Below are 13970 nucleotides of genomic sequence, written 5' to 3' on the forward strand. Positions count from 1 at the left end.
AACATCTTTCACTTTCTTTACGTAGACGCATCGATCTGCTCCACAACTTTTAAAATCGTTCTTCCTGAAGACGAGGTCGATAGTCTTGTTCCAAGCACTTACAGCTTGCTTGAGTCCATATATAGCTTTGTTCAGCTGACACGCAAGTCCTTGAGCTCCCTAATCACCGATCGGATCCTCCATGTAGACACAATCCGACAACACACTGTTGAAAAAGGTGGTGTCGACTTCCAGCTGCTCCATTTTGTAGTCTAGTACCGCATACACTGCGAGTACAACTCGAATTGAGTACATATTGGCCACTGGAGAGTAAGTCTCGAAAAAGTCTACGCCGTATTTCTGCTTCAACCCTTTTGAGCACCATTCGTGATTTGAAGCACAACACAACCACTCTGGTCACGCTATTTAGCAAAGACCCAGCGGCATCCAATCGTACGTCCACTCGCGGAACGAGTGTCCATGTTCTGTTCTGGCGATGCGAGTTTAATTCGGCGTCCATCGCAGGTCGCCATTTTTTTGCTTCGTCGCTTGCCATTGCCTGCGCATACGTGGTAGGCAAGTCCGATTCTTCACCAACACTTACAGCGTAAGCGAGAACAGCTTCAGCTATAAGGCCGTCACCATCAATCCTTGCACGCTTTGGAGATGGTGGTCCTTCGCTTCCTTCCAAACTTTCTTCGGTAACTGATCCGTTCTCCAATAATAACATTGGTTTGCGTGTACGCCTTAAACGTTCCACTTGAGGCTGAAAAACAATCGATCTTCCCGAGCATCCAGTGTAAGAGCTCTGTACCTTGTCAGTTCAAAGTGTACTGAGGCCAATAATCGAAGTACCTCGACCCTTCACCCATTTATGTCAAACTCCTCCTCATTCATTGGAGCGTCTGGAATTTCTTTTTCTTCTTCACACTCCATAGGCTTATCTTGATCTTGTTCGGGTTTTGTCGGCCCGGACACTGCGCTGTCGTCGTTGTTCTTGGTTACGTGTATCAATTTTACTTGTTTGGGCGAGTGAGTCTCATAAATGCCGCCCACTTCACGCTTGTCCAGCTTCACTGACCGTGATACTGATATCTTGTCTTTCTCCAAATCGTAAACTCGGTATTTCTTGGTGTCTTCGGCATAACCAAGGAACATGCACTTAAAGCTTTTGGCTTCAAGCGTCGTCCTCTTCACTTGATCAATGTGAGCATACCCATGAGACCCAAACACCCTAAGGTGATCTACCCGAAACTTCATCTTAAATCCCAGCTCATATGGGTTTTTGTTTGGCTGCACTGTATTGTGAGAGCGGTTGATCAGGAACACCGCAGTGCCTCTGTCCACCAACATGTCGACACACTTGTAGTGTGGCATGTTCCGTGCCTTTCCATAATTGTGCGGTTCATTCGTTCTGCAATTCTGCTTTGTTGGGGTTTGTATGATACTGTTCGCGGATGTATGGTGCCGTTCCGCTGACACAACTCTGAAACTGTCTTGTTGACAAACTCCGTTCCGTTGTCCGAGCGTAGGCACTCATATAATGCTTTAAACATCCTGATTTTGTCGGCAACTTCGCTCATCTTCACCAGAAAGTAAACCACCGCAGTTGGGGACTTTCCAAGACGCTCCATGACAAAGAGGTCACGTGTATTGGAAGCAATTCACATGGACGTGATGGGGCCCATGAAGACACTTTCGAAAGGAGGTGCCAAGAGCATTTGGACTTTTGTGAATGATTATTCACGACACGTCTGCTTGCCCTCCATGCATCCACCGCACAAGGTCTTGATACCTTGTTTTAGCGCAGACATACCTTCTGAGGATCGCAAAGTCTTCATCTAAACATTCCCGCTTGGGTGTCCTACTCGAGCGTGCCACAGCTCCCACTGACTATCCGCTCCCGAGTATTGCACCGATCGTGCCTCTTCTTGCTGACAATCCAGTGTGTAAGCTTTCCAATTTCTTGTACCAGTTGCCAAGCCATACTTCTTGTTTTAAATAGTGCACGAAGCATGCTGAAACTCCACGCTTAGTCCACGTTCGGCAAGCAATTCACCGACAGTAAACGTCTGTCAAGTCCAGGGATAAGCAGCACTTCCATCATCGATATGCGTCTTTCGTCTAAGCCGACAAGCTTCCCTGTTCCAGCTCCTTCGACGGTGTCTGCAATCGTTACCTTGACGACGGCTTAAAGTCGCTTGATGTCGATCAAGTCATTCGGTGAGGAGTCATGTGTGACGTCGCACCACAGTCAATCTGCCAGCTTGCTGATTGCTCCTTCCCCACAGCAAATACTACATCATTACCGCTGAAACGATTGGAACGGTTCTCAACTGGGCAATCCGTTTCATATGACCAGTCTGGTCACAATTAAAGCACTTGATCCAAAAGCCGCCGTCATTGCGCGGCGCGTAATTCTTGCGACCACTTCCTCGTCTGCCCTTGATTCGTCCGTCATCGCCTGTGGCGCGAAACGCTTTCTCACTTGCTGTTATTTTCTGCAGCCTGTCTGACTCATGGAGACGACGTGACATCGTGACACGATTGTGCAGAGTGGAGCGTCTGTATGAATTGCGAAGCGTTCCTCATGCCTTCAAGGAACGAGTAGCAGACCGAATCTTGATCTGGTGTTGAATCTTGACGCCCTGGGCAATTATACCCAATGCCTTGGCGTCATTCACGAGCAACGTCTCCGTTATTTCGCTCTCATCCTTTGCGCCCATAACGTGCCCCAGAAGCTCTTTTCTTGCGAGGGCCATCCTCACGTTGAACCCCCAATGGTAGTAGTTACCATCTCTTAGGAGGACTTTGGTGCGCTTGGTAGTTATGGCGGAGAGGGTGTGGTGGAGCGAAGCTTTGTATGCGGCTGTTAACCTGTTGAGAAGATGGCAAAACCAGAGTGAATGTATTTAGGTCCTTAGTTCGCTGACTCTGTGCTTTCTCTAAGTCTGTATTTCTAGATCCTTCTTGAAGCTTCTTGATGTAATCTTATTTATTACGATCATTGAACGACTACCATTATGTCCGTAATCAACATCCGTAATCATGATAGTAATTGTAAACATGACCGTAATCTTTGTGACGTCAACCACATGCATTCAGCGGTGTAAGCTTAACAAAAACAGATTTTCTTCTGACGGGCGGCTCGCAGCGTAGATGTACCTCAGATCCCTCCTTTTCGGGATTTCGTAACTCTTATACATACGATGTTCCAGTACTCATAAATTTTCACAAAAAATCACACCAGGGGTGGGTTTCTTATAATTCAAACATATTGTATCGATACACTTGTACCAAATATTGATATATATATAATATGTAAAAATTATCTACATAAGATTACAGTCGTGCGCTGCTACATCTCCGACAATGATGAAGGTCAAACTGAGGCTCACATATATTTTGCCCTTCTAAGGCACTACGCAATGGTGATCGATCCACAAACAACCTTTGCGCCTGGAGCTCCATGTCACTCTCTGTACTCATGTGTGTCTGCTCTTCTGAGAAATCTTCCACCAAAAAGTCCGCTCGCATGCGTCCAATTGAATAGCACGACAGTGAAGCAGTTTTTGCAAGCCATGAATTATAATACCTCTATGGTTTTCCCTCACCTGCTTTTTTATTGCCACAGTGAGCCTGAAAGCGACCATATTGAAGGCAATACATCCATGAATCCAGATTTTTGAGGGACGGACACCTTAAAGAGAAGAGCCGTAACACATTTGATACGACCCCTATTGAAGAGTGTGACAGTGACTTTCATGACGCGGACGCTCATCGTACGCAAATGCACCAGCTCCAGTAGACTGGACGTTAGAGCTCGCTTGCACTTGGTCGCTCGACTTTAAGCGATCACTTGAATCGCGCGTAGCGCCCTTCAGCTTGGAACTTTCAAATTACTTTGACGTTCGGCTTCAGTCACCAAACAAAATATGCTCATGCTAACATTCTCGTGTATCGGACAGCGAATGGGTAATGTTAATTGACGTCCGTTCTTTCGTGATTTACCGATTTAGTGGATTCCAATGCTGTAAATATCGCCTCTTTTGGAAAGAATGATCCAATCTAATCATGGTTCACATAGGATATCACGAAAAAGTGGGAACAGTTCTTAGATAAAGGTCGAATTACCATAATAGGGTTGAAACTATATTTTCATTCTTCGAGCCGATCGCAAAAAAATAACGAAAGATGAGAGATCTTTCTGACGGTTTATGTGATTAATGTTCACGTCAATTTTGACAGCCGCAGTTAACTTTTCTTATCGTGGCTCCGCTCGCCAGGGATGAGCGATTCGGCTATCATCAAGCTTTCATCAAGCTTTTTGCCTCGCAGCCCGTTCCGCATCGCGGCGGAAAGCTGGACAAGTGGGTTTTATTTTCCCCTCGTCGAGTCTCTATATTTCGTTGCAAACTGAAGTAATTGTTGTTGACAATATTTATCCAGGACAGCGCAGATGCCATCCAGATATCAAAGCTCACTGCCTTGAGATTTCTTAGGCCCAGGAACACGTCGCTTTAGATTTTTTTACCTCTAGAATGATATGGGGTTGAAAAGTGAGAAAACATACGTAAACTACCGTTAAGAGGACATGTTGAACAATGTAAGCTAACTCTGATGCAGCCACTTTACATGTTGATAAAGGAGGAGCCTGAAATTCTTTTAATTTAAGAATGATTTGTCTTTGACATGGACGCTTTTTTAACGACACACACTTTCTACTTATAAATGTGAAAAATTTTATAACATGTTGATGATAAGTTATAAGCGCAATTTTTTGACGTTTGACGAATTTGTTTCGTATCCGTAATTTTATTTTCTTTTATAGAGATGTCACTGTTCTTCCTCCCCCGTCCAATCACTCATTATTCCGCATTTATTGAGCAGTGCAGCAAGTGCGCGCTCTTCCTTAGGCACTAATGACAACGTCTCCATCTCTTATCTCCACTCTGGGTAAACGTGAACAGCGTGATGCGCTCGAGACAAACGACACGAAAAAGAAACGTACAAAGAACGATCCTCTCAAGAAGGATCTAAGCGACGAAGCGGCAGAAATTTCATCTGGTTCTCAAAACGGGCTGGAGCAGTTGCCTGTGTTAACAGATGTCGTGCAACCCGTTGAATTGATCATAACGAGCGGAGAAGCTACAGGACTGAACGCCGCAGTTTCAGCTACAGTCGAACAAATTGAAGAACAGCTTCAAGCGTCACCACCCAAGCCACGCAAAGGCCGACGCGTCCGCAAGACAAACTTAGAAAAAATGGAGATTTTGGCTTTTGTCGATCAAGGAGGCTCACAAGGAGCAGCTGCCGAAAAGTTTGGCGTATCACGTACGGCAGTGACCAAAATGGTTAAAGAACGCGTAGCCATTTCTGCCCAAGCACTCATGGAAAGTGCAACAAGCAGTCGAAAAGTATTGCAATACCAACACAAGCTGAGTGTGATTGAAGATATGCTTTACAAGTGGCAGATGCAGGTCGAATTGAATGCACCAACATTTAAAGTAACAGGAGAATTGTTGCAGTCTAAAGCAGTGGAATTTCGCAATAAGATCTTAGCCGATTATTGCAGTGAACTGTCGGATGATGTTATCATGTCACTTACAGACTTTAAAGCATCCAATGGATGGCTACATCGGTATATGCAACGACGTAGTATGAGGTCACTGTCGAAACACACACCAGCGGGAGGAATGCTCATTGGATCAGACAGGATGACAAGTGATCAGCGTGTACAAAAGATACGTGATGTACTTATGAATATTACGTCAAATTGCATATGGAGCTTGGATGAATTGACGCTACATCATTGTTCGACAACGTCAAGACTTGACTCAGTTGTTAATTTGGACGTACGTAGTCTAGCTCGGATTTCCGTGGCAATGGCAGTGAGTGCATCGGGGGAAAAATTGCATTTGCAAGTAGTTGGAAAGGATCCGACCCCCGAATCACTAAAGAGTGTGGATACATTAACGACGTACGGAGTTGAATATCGCGATCACTTTCGCGCTACCCATGACGCACAAGCAATTGCAACTTTTATCCACGCAATGAACCATGAAGCAACATCAAGGAACCAGGTGTGGTACGTGGTTGTGGATAGCTGTACAACTCACATTTCCGCGGCTCACATATTAAATCCGTCAGGATCGTTTCGAAATGGTTTTAGCTTCAACTCAATTGTGCTTCTGTTTTTACCTTCAGAATCTACCAAAAGTGTGCACCCACTCCATCAAGGCATAATGGATACATTTAAATTACGCTTTCGTCGTGCGATGCTCCGGACACTCCTTCATGAGTACGATCAATGGGCAGAGGTGACGAATCGGACAAGTGAAGAGGAAGAAGAGCTACAAGGTGATGTTTTTGATGTTCACGCTCATACTCATATGCGTAACACACTGAGCTGGTTGCACGCGGCATGGGAAAGCGTGCCTGCCAAGCTAATTCGTAACGCGTGGACCTCATCCTTATACCTATCTGCACTCGAACCTGGTGAAGTCGAATATGGTACAGCGCTTGGTAACGAGGAAGATATTTCTGCTTATGCTGAGCTTGTATCCCAAATGAGTCAGAAGCCAGCCCTCCAGAAGGCACTTGGAATTGAATTCGTAAAATCTCCTATTCAACTCATGACGGAATTGCTAGAGTTTGATAAGTGTGAAGTCACTGGAGAAAATGAGGTAGTGAAAGACAATGACATAGTGATCGAAAGCCTAGCTGCGCAAGGGCTTCTTCGTGACACACCGAGAGCATCATTGATGGAAAGTATTAAAAGTGATGGTATGTCAGTTGTCACGGCACGAGAGGCGACATTGTCACTTAACCAGCTGCTGCAATTTATTTCACAAGAAAGTGACAATTTGCTGACGCAGCCGGAACGACGAACGGGTCGTGCAAATCTACTTATTTTGCAGCGTCTGCTGCTTAAAGCTTGCGAGAGAGAACTTGAAGGAGAAGCCGCAACGGACTTCACAGTGTAGTGCCTGAGTCAATGAGATTCGTTGACTGTAATTAACCGGTACATGTCTTCGGCCGCCATCAACACTTCACTTCTCCTACCCGCTGCTGTTTGTAAGGATGATGACACAAAATGTTGTGATTGAAATATTGACAAAAAGCGCTCAGCTTTCGGCAGGATCGTCTGCTGTTTGGGAGTCAGTTTTGCAATCTTCATTTTTAGACAATATAGGAGCGGAACTCGTCCTTGTCACGCCCTTGGTGTCTGTGGCACTAGTTGCTATCGGAGGCAGTTTCTTGTTGCACAATGGACTGGATTCCAGACCTCCCGAACGGCCTGCCCAGTCGGCTTCTTTGCGCGCTTGACGCTTGACCTCATCTTGACGTTTCTTTCGGTCAAGCGCAAAGCGTTCACGTTGTCGCTTTAATGCAGCAGAAGACAAGGGTCGTCGCAAAAACAGATTTTTACTACCGCGGTCGACATTTGATGACTTTGAGCTTCCGAGGTCTCCGGTAATCCCCGTCAGCTTCAATTTTAGTGAGCTTCCCGACACTGCTGCACCAGCAGTGATTCGTGGATCGTTCGCAATGTCAGTGCAAAGATTTAGGCTAATCTCATTCGAATCTATCTTATTTTGGTCTCGTACGTCCACAACACAGACCGTCTCGACATTAATGAGTAATGCTTGTGACGAGTCCGACGTTCCAAATGTTGCAGCATTTGAAATCTGTGCGTTCACAGACGCGTTTTGTGGCGCTCGAGAGGTTGTACCGAGAGCCTCGATCTTTCCACTCACATGGACGTACACATGCTTAATCCGCTCATTTCGTTCCAAAGCCTCAGCAAGCACTTTGATTCCATCTCGACCGATGTGATTGTTTCTCAAGTCCACATGCCGCAGACGACAGGATGACATGCCCAATACTGCAGCAATCGCGCGAGCTCCTTCACTAGATATTGCATTGCCTCGTAATTGAAGCTCAAATAGACTGGTAGCATTGCGAACAAGTGCAGCAATGGCATGTACTTCCTCGTCACCAATTCCACTTTCAGGAAGTCTCAGATTACCACCCGACGATAGAATTTCATGATCGCTTGAATTGTTTGACGCCAAAACCGCACGAGACTTGACTTCATGCACATATCGCAAAAGCATTTTTCGTTTGGCGTCTTCTTCGATAGTCAAGCGTTCTTGCATCCAGTGAATTTTACGTGAAAGGTGCGTCATTCGCTCGTTTTTTGCTTCATTTTGCTCTTTGATTTCACTGACTGCATCTTGGCACGTTACGATTGTAGTGAGCAATGCGGCGATTTTTTCCACGAGTAGCTGCTTAGTGTTTAAGCTTTTTTGAGCTCTCTTGAGAAAAGAGTTGATGTTCATATGTTCAAGAAAGTCAATAGACTGCTGTTGCGCCTTCGGTGTAAAGTTGTTGCGTTTTGCTTTGATGAGTAATAAACCACCATGCGAAGGGCGACATTCAACAAAAAATCGTCCGTTTGCTGCTGCCGCAGCATCTTCTGGATGTGTCATTTCTTGATCCCCCCGTTGAGGTCTTTCGTGCGGCTTATCTCCATCTCCTATGGTCATTGGGACACCTGATTGCTCCATAGCAAGTGCCATTTCAGCCATTTTCTTCTGCATAGCTTCAAATTTTATCACCTGTGCATCCAGCTGGTCTTGTTTATAGCGCAGTGCTTCCGTGACAACTCGGTTGCTTTCAGCTGTCGAATGAAGTTTGTGCGCGACTTCTGCTCCCTTCTCCTGCAAGGTTGTTACTTGTGCCTGCAACTTTTTCGTATTTTCCTTGCTCACAATTTTCGCCTCTTCGTCAGCTTGCATCTTGTTTAGCAAAAAAGCAATCCGGGAATTCATTATCTTAAGCTTCTCCTCGAGCTGTTTGCGTTCGTCAGCCTCCTTGAGCTTTGCTTTGACCTCGTCACTGCAGCGTAGTGACAACTGTGCGTTGTGCTTCTTGAGTGCCTGCAATTGTTCAAGCAGGACTTTCTTATCCAGCTCAGACTTGACACGGGCTTTGCCTTCCTGTGTTCCTTCCTTCAGCAGTCGAGCATTTTTCTTCTTCATTGTAAGAAGCTCAATTTCTTTCTGCTTCAAGCCATCGATAGCATTTGTCTTACCCAATTCTGCTAGTTTTAACCGCTCTAACAACTGGAAAACCTTTTCGGCCATTTCTCGCAATTGATCTGCGGAGTCGCGATTCTCTGCTTCCATCCGAGAACGTTCCTGTTCTGCCTTGTCAAATCGCGTCTGTAACTCCTGTTTATCACGAAGCAAGTTTCCATTTTCGGTGAAGAATTGTTTGTTAGCATCAATTTGAGCACGTTTAGCCTTTGCTTCGAGTTGAACTTGAGTCTCGAGCTCCTGATTCCGAACGTGCAGTTTCCTCATCTTATCTTCGAGTGCTGCAAGTTGATCTTCACTCTGTCGTTTAAGTTCCTCCAATTGTTGCATTTTTTCCAGTAGCTGATATTGTTTTTCCTTGCGTAAACGAAGCTGCTCATGTAGGGATTCAAGTTCAACCTCCGTCTTCATTTTCAGCTCAATATTACACGCTCGTAGCTGGTCACTCTCGTTACGAAGTAACCGCAGTTCTTCTGCTCGCAGTTGTCCTTCACGCGTTGCACGAGTTGCAATTTCTTCGTGTGTCTTAGCCGATGACAAAAGAGAAGCATAGCGCGTCTGTAATGTCTCGAGCTCTGACGCCAATGTGCTTGTTTTAGAAGACAATGCCGAGGTCTGCGCTTCCTCGTGCTCTAATAGACGCAAAAGTTCGGTATTATGGTCATTTAGAACTTTGATTTGTGTCGCGCGCTCTTCAATGCCAGTCTGTCAAGCAAACGTTCGATAACAACGAATACTCCGTTCATATGTTTCAAATTGAAGCATACCTGCGCCTTTAAGAGCGTAGTTTCCGCGGCCCGAGCTTTGTTTTCGAGCTCGAAATTTTGGTCACGAAGACTTTGATTCTCTTCATCAAGTCGGAGTTGGTTCAGCTTTAGCTTGCTAATCTCGTCGTCCATTTCGTTCAATGAAGCAAGGAGTTGAGTATTCTGACCACCAAGAATTTTTAGCTGTTCGTCTTTCATTGCGAGTGCTTCGGCTGCCCTCGTCTCCTTGGTGCCTTTTAAAGTCATCGATGATACTAAGGTCGCGGCATCTGGGGCCGAAGGCTACATTAATAATGTACTCGTGATTAGTAAAGGTCTTGCTATATACTCATCGGGTAACCCGCACCTCAAAGCTTGATCGCTGTGGTGACTGACTCATGAACTGCAACACTTCGGTCTTAGACTCATGAACGCTGAACACCTAATCATAGCATGGGTCTAATTCGGTCTTAACGCTTTCATTATAAGTTTGTTGTTCTAATGTTCATCTGTAAAGAGTGCATTAGCCGTTAGACAAATATCATTTTGTAGGCAATACTTACCAGAATGTCATGCAGAGCGAAGCCCTCAACGTGTTCACTACGTTGACTGCACCAAGCTTTTAAGCTGCAATCGTACTAATATATTTATCACACCAACTACTGTCTGTTTCTTTAGATGCAGGATAAAGGCTAAAAGCGAAAGTTAAGAATAATCGCTCGCCCGTCATCTATGGTAGGTTGAATTCTCGATAGGATTCTTTTGAGCACTATTGACAATGAAGGGCACTAATCATCTCATGTGGTTTTAAGAGGAGCTATCAAAGCCGTTGTCATTACTATATCCGCGGGACAGAAATATAGCTTACCAATTTATCTAAGCCAGTATGGAGCTGACTAACCTGCAATTGCGAGCTCGTGTCCTTAACAAAAAGGTTTGCTGCGTACGTCTAGATGAAAAATCATGATTAAGATAGCAACTTATTCTAATTCTCAAACTGCAGATTGCGATTGTCATACAAAATAGACAAGACTCAAATGTTAAAGGTCTCCATAATCACACCAATCAGGCTATAATTCCGAAAGCGAAATTTATGTGGCTTTACCTCGATTTTGATGTAGCACTGTGCAGCTATTCTTGTTGACGTGACGCCTATGCTACGTTTACGCAAGCGCTCCTGTTTTCTTAAGGCCCTATGTGTGGATTTTCCACTTGTGCATCATGTCTCTAGTACTTATGGGACAGAAGTGTATCCTGCGCCGTAATCCAGAAATTTACTGCAATTGTATTTGCTAAAATCATGAAAGCAAATCTTTTGCTGCTGTACCGCTGGGAAAACATGTCTCTGTATAAGGAAAGATTACATCCAATCTTTATAAAAAAGATGCAGCTAAGAAAATACACGGCTTCTTGTGGTACTCTATGCAGCATCTAATAATTTTACCTTCCGAGGCTGATACTGAGTCCAACTTATCTCATCTATGTGTAATCACGGAATCCATTGGCCATAACGCAACGCCACTTACTACCATAGTGGTATATAAACCGTATCGAGAATGTTGATCAGACAAACGTTCATTAGGTGATAGCTCGTCAATCACATATCCGCTTCGTTCCATTTGTATCGCTTCAGTTATCTATCAGAAAGAAACTATATGCGTTACGTTACATTGTTAAACAGACGGGATTGAATGTCGCATCTGTTCCTTTGTCTCTCAATGCACGAATCCAGCGATAATCGATTTCCCGTTCATTCCCACCCCTGCCCATGTTTGCTCCCGAAAGCTCCTTGCTTTTAGCATAATCATTACGATCGTAGAAGTTCAAGGAACGCACTCAGATGCATCTATCCTATATATTACAATTACTATGTTCGCAATCGGATCACCACCAAATGAAAGGTCGGCGCCCCTTCCGATTAGGTATTGTTCAAATAAGTCAGTAGTCCAACTGTATGCGATTTGCAATTTCGATGTTTTTCGCGCTGACATCATCAACCACCTCGTCTGCCACACATCTCAAATCAATCGTATTGCCGTAGTCTATCTAATGTGACATTTGAAATGCCGTGTAATCCTTACTGCATCAAGAATAATCAAGTCAATCTTCGTAATTTTCAAAACAGAAATAAAAGGGTATGTTCGAGATACCCAACTGCTTTGGTTGTAATCCCCAGCTGGCCTGATCAATTAGAGATTGGGGATTAGTACATATCCAGTACAGTACTTGTCCATCTTGCATGGGCTTGATGAGGTGAGGTCGTTTTGGCAAACGGCAAATCGCTGCCGTGTGTAAGACATCCATCAAGAAGCTGTGTTTGCCTACAAGCGTGTGATAGTGACAGTGTCGCGATTCTCAGATAGGGTGCGGGAAGAATACCACATGACATCGACACAATTAATCAGATTGACAGTCTCATTCTACAACTTGCTCAATAATACATAAGAAAACTTCCAAGCATCAGAAAAATTCAGTCTCCATGGAAGGGAGCAAATGTCATTTCATCAAAAAGGACTCTGCATCAACGCAAATGAGAAGCGAGAGCCACGCCTTCCAGTGTCCTGATACCAATTGCGGACGCCGATTTAACCGCAAATACACGCTCATGGAGCATATTAAAACCCACACGGGCGAGCGCCCGTACGTCTGTCGTGCCTATGGCTGTGGAAAGCGTTTTAGTACGTCAGGCAATCTATCTCGACATATGCGTCTTCACGGTGCTATTGAGCCTGTGCATTGTCCCGTACAAGACTGCTCATGCGAGTTTATGAGCGATATCAAGCTGGCCAAGCACATGCGCTCACACTACGTATCAAAAGTACACACATGCAAGGTTTATCTATGTGGTAAATCTTTTAGTACTACGGGTAACCTCAATCGCCACCTCAAGAATCAACACACAAAGCAAGAGCGGGAGCATTGTTCTCCACCATCGTCGCCTTTGCCAATTTCAATGTCCATTTGCAGTACCCCATCGAATTACAAGTCCGTAAATTTTGCGCGCGACAGCCCTACCGGTATTGAACAAGACTGGGTATACAATGCATGGAAACTTGCTTTAAAGTCGATCGAAGTGGACCTTCCAGATCCATTTGAGACTGCGTGCACGACGCCATGGTCGCCTGAGATGCTCCAGATGTTGTCACATATATTGCTAGACTAATAGGGCCAAGGAAAAGAATAATTTATATAAATGATGATGTTGTGCTTGATGATTGTCAATCAGCAAGATTCCTCGTTTTGTGATGCTTGTTTACATCACTAGTCACTATCGTTGATTAAAGATAAAGAGCATAACGCACATTACAATCGATATAGAACGAACGATTACTTCTTCGAATTCTTTAAAATTCCTTGTGCACAGATTTAGAGTGGGATATGGTAAGGGTATTACAAAGGAAACTTTGGCGAATGGAAACGGCCCGACACCCACAAAGGGCGCGTCCGTGACAGTACATTGCACTGGCTACGGCAAGGACCGCGACCTAAATCAAAAGTTCTGGAGTACGAAGGATCCTGGTCAAACACCCTTCACTTTTAAGGTTGGGCTCGGCCAGGTGATCAAAGGATGGGACGAAGGAGTACTAGGCATGAAGCTTGGCGAGCAAGCTCGTCTTACCTGTTCTCCTGATTATGCATACGGAGCCGGTGGTTTTCCAGCTTGGGGATATCCTTTTTACTATTTCGTTTCATAAATTATGGATTGTTATGTATCTTCGTTATTTCCTTAACGAAAAATTGTTGCTAATTGTACGATTCAGCCAAATTCGACGCTTATTTTTGAAATTGAAGTGCTCAAGATCGAGTAGACAACGTGAAGCTCGAAGTCAGTTTGGCTTCATTTGAAAAAAGCCGATCAAAAGTCTGTTTGACTTTTTGAGATTTGAATAAGCAAAATTAAGACGTTCGCAAGAAAATATTTCATTTGGATTTTTCCTTAACTCTTGCCTAGAGATGTTTAATGAGATAGTAATAGAACAAAAAATGCGATACTTGCACACAGCACCGCGGGGTTAACGTTGACAAGCTTCGCTGGTTTTAGTTAGTACCATCGACGGGGACGTGGTGGTGCAACGACTGCACCCCCACGAACCACTGTACGTCCCGCAACAACGACCTCGTCGTTATCATCATCGTCACC

The 13970-nt window shown here is 44.6% G+C and overlaps 4 protein-coding genes across 4 annotated transcripts; 2 read left to right on the forward strand and 2 right to left on the reverse strand.

The window, feature by feature from the left end:
* Window positions 1-159: 159 nt before the first annotated feature.
* PHALS_13964 (FOG: Transposon-encoded proteins with TYA, reverse transcriptase, integrase domains in various combinations) lies at window positions 160-1137 on the reverse strand (the record flags this gene model as incomplete). The annotated part of the gene is made up of 3 exons (XM_024729683.1): window positions 160-339; window positions 437-725; window positions 848-1137. The coding sequence occupies 3 exons, from the start codon at window positions 1135-1137 to the stop codon at window positions 160-162; spliced, it is 759 nt and encodes a 252-aa protein (XP_024580036.1).
* Window positions 1138-4901: 3764 nt separating this feature from the next.
* On the forward strand, window positions 4902-6965 carry PHALS_13965 (tigger transposable element-derived protein 6-like; the record flags this gene model as incomplete). Its single annotated transcript, XM_024729684.1, has 1 exon — window positions 4902-6965. One exon carries the CDS (start codon window positions 4902-4904, stop codon window positions 6963-6965), a length of 2064 nt encoding a protein of 687 aa, XP_024580037.1.
* Window positions 6966-7106: 141 nt separating this feature from the next.
* On the reverse strand, window positions 7107-10229 carry PHALS_13966 (Leucine-rich repeat, ribonuclease inhibitor subtype; the record flags this gene model as incomplete). Its single annotated transcript, XM_024729685.1, has 3 exons — window positions 7107-9788; window positions 9851-10132; window positions 10197-10229. 3 exons carry the CDS (start codon window positions 10227-10229, stop codon window positions 7107-7109), a joined length of 2997 nt encoding a protein of 998 aa, XP_024580038.1.
* Window positions 10230-12308: 2079 nt separating this feature from the next.
* On the forward strand, window positions 12309-13524 carry PHALS_13967 (peptidyl-prolyl isomerase fkbp12; the record flags this gene model as incomplete). Its single annotated transcript, XM_024729686.1, has 2 exons — window positions 12309-12967; window positions 13200-13524. The coding sequence occupies 2 exons, from the start codon at window positions 12309-12311 to the stop codon at window positions 13522-13524; spliced, it is 984 nt and encodes a 327-aa protein (XP_024580039.1).
* Window positions 13525-13970: the final 446 nt, after the last annotated feature.

This window comes from Plasmopara halstedii, assembly GCF_900000015.1.
Source record: "Plasmopara halstedii genome assembly, contig: Scaffold_816, whole genome shotgun sequence".
NCBI lineage: Eukaryota > Oomycota > Peronosporomycetes > Peronosporales > Peronosporaceae > Plasmopara > Plasmopara halstedii.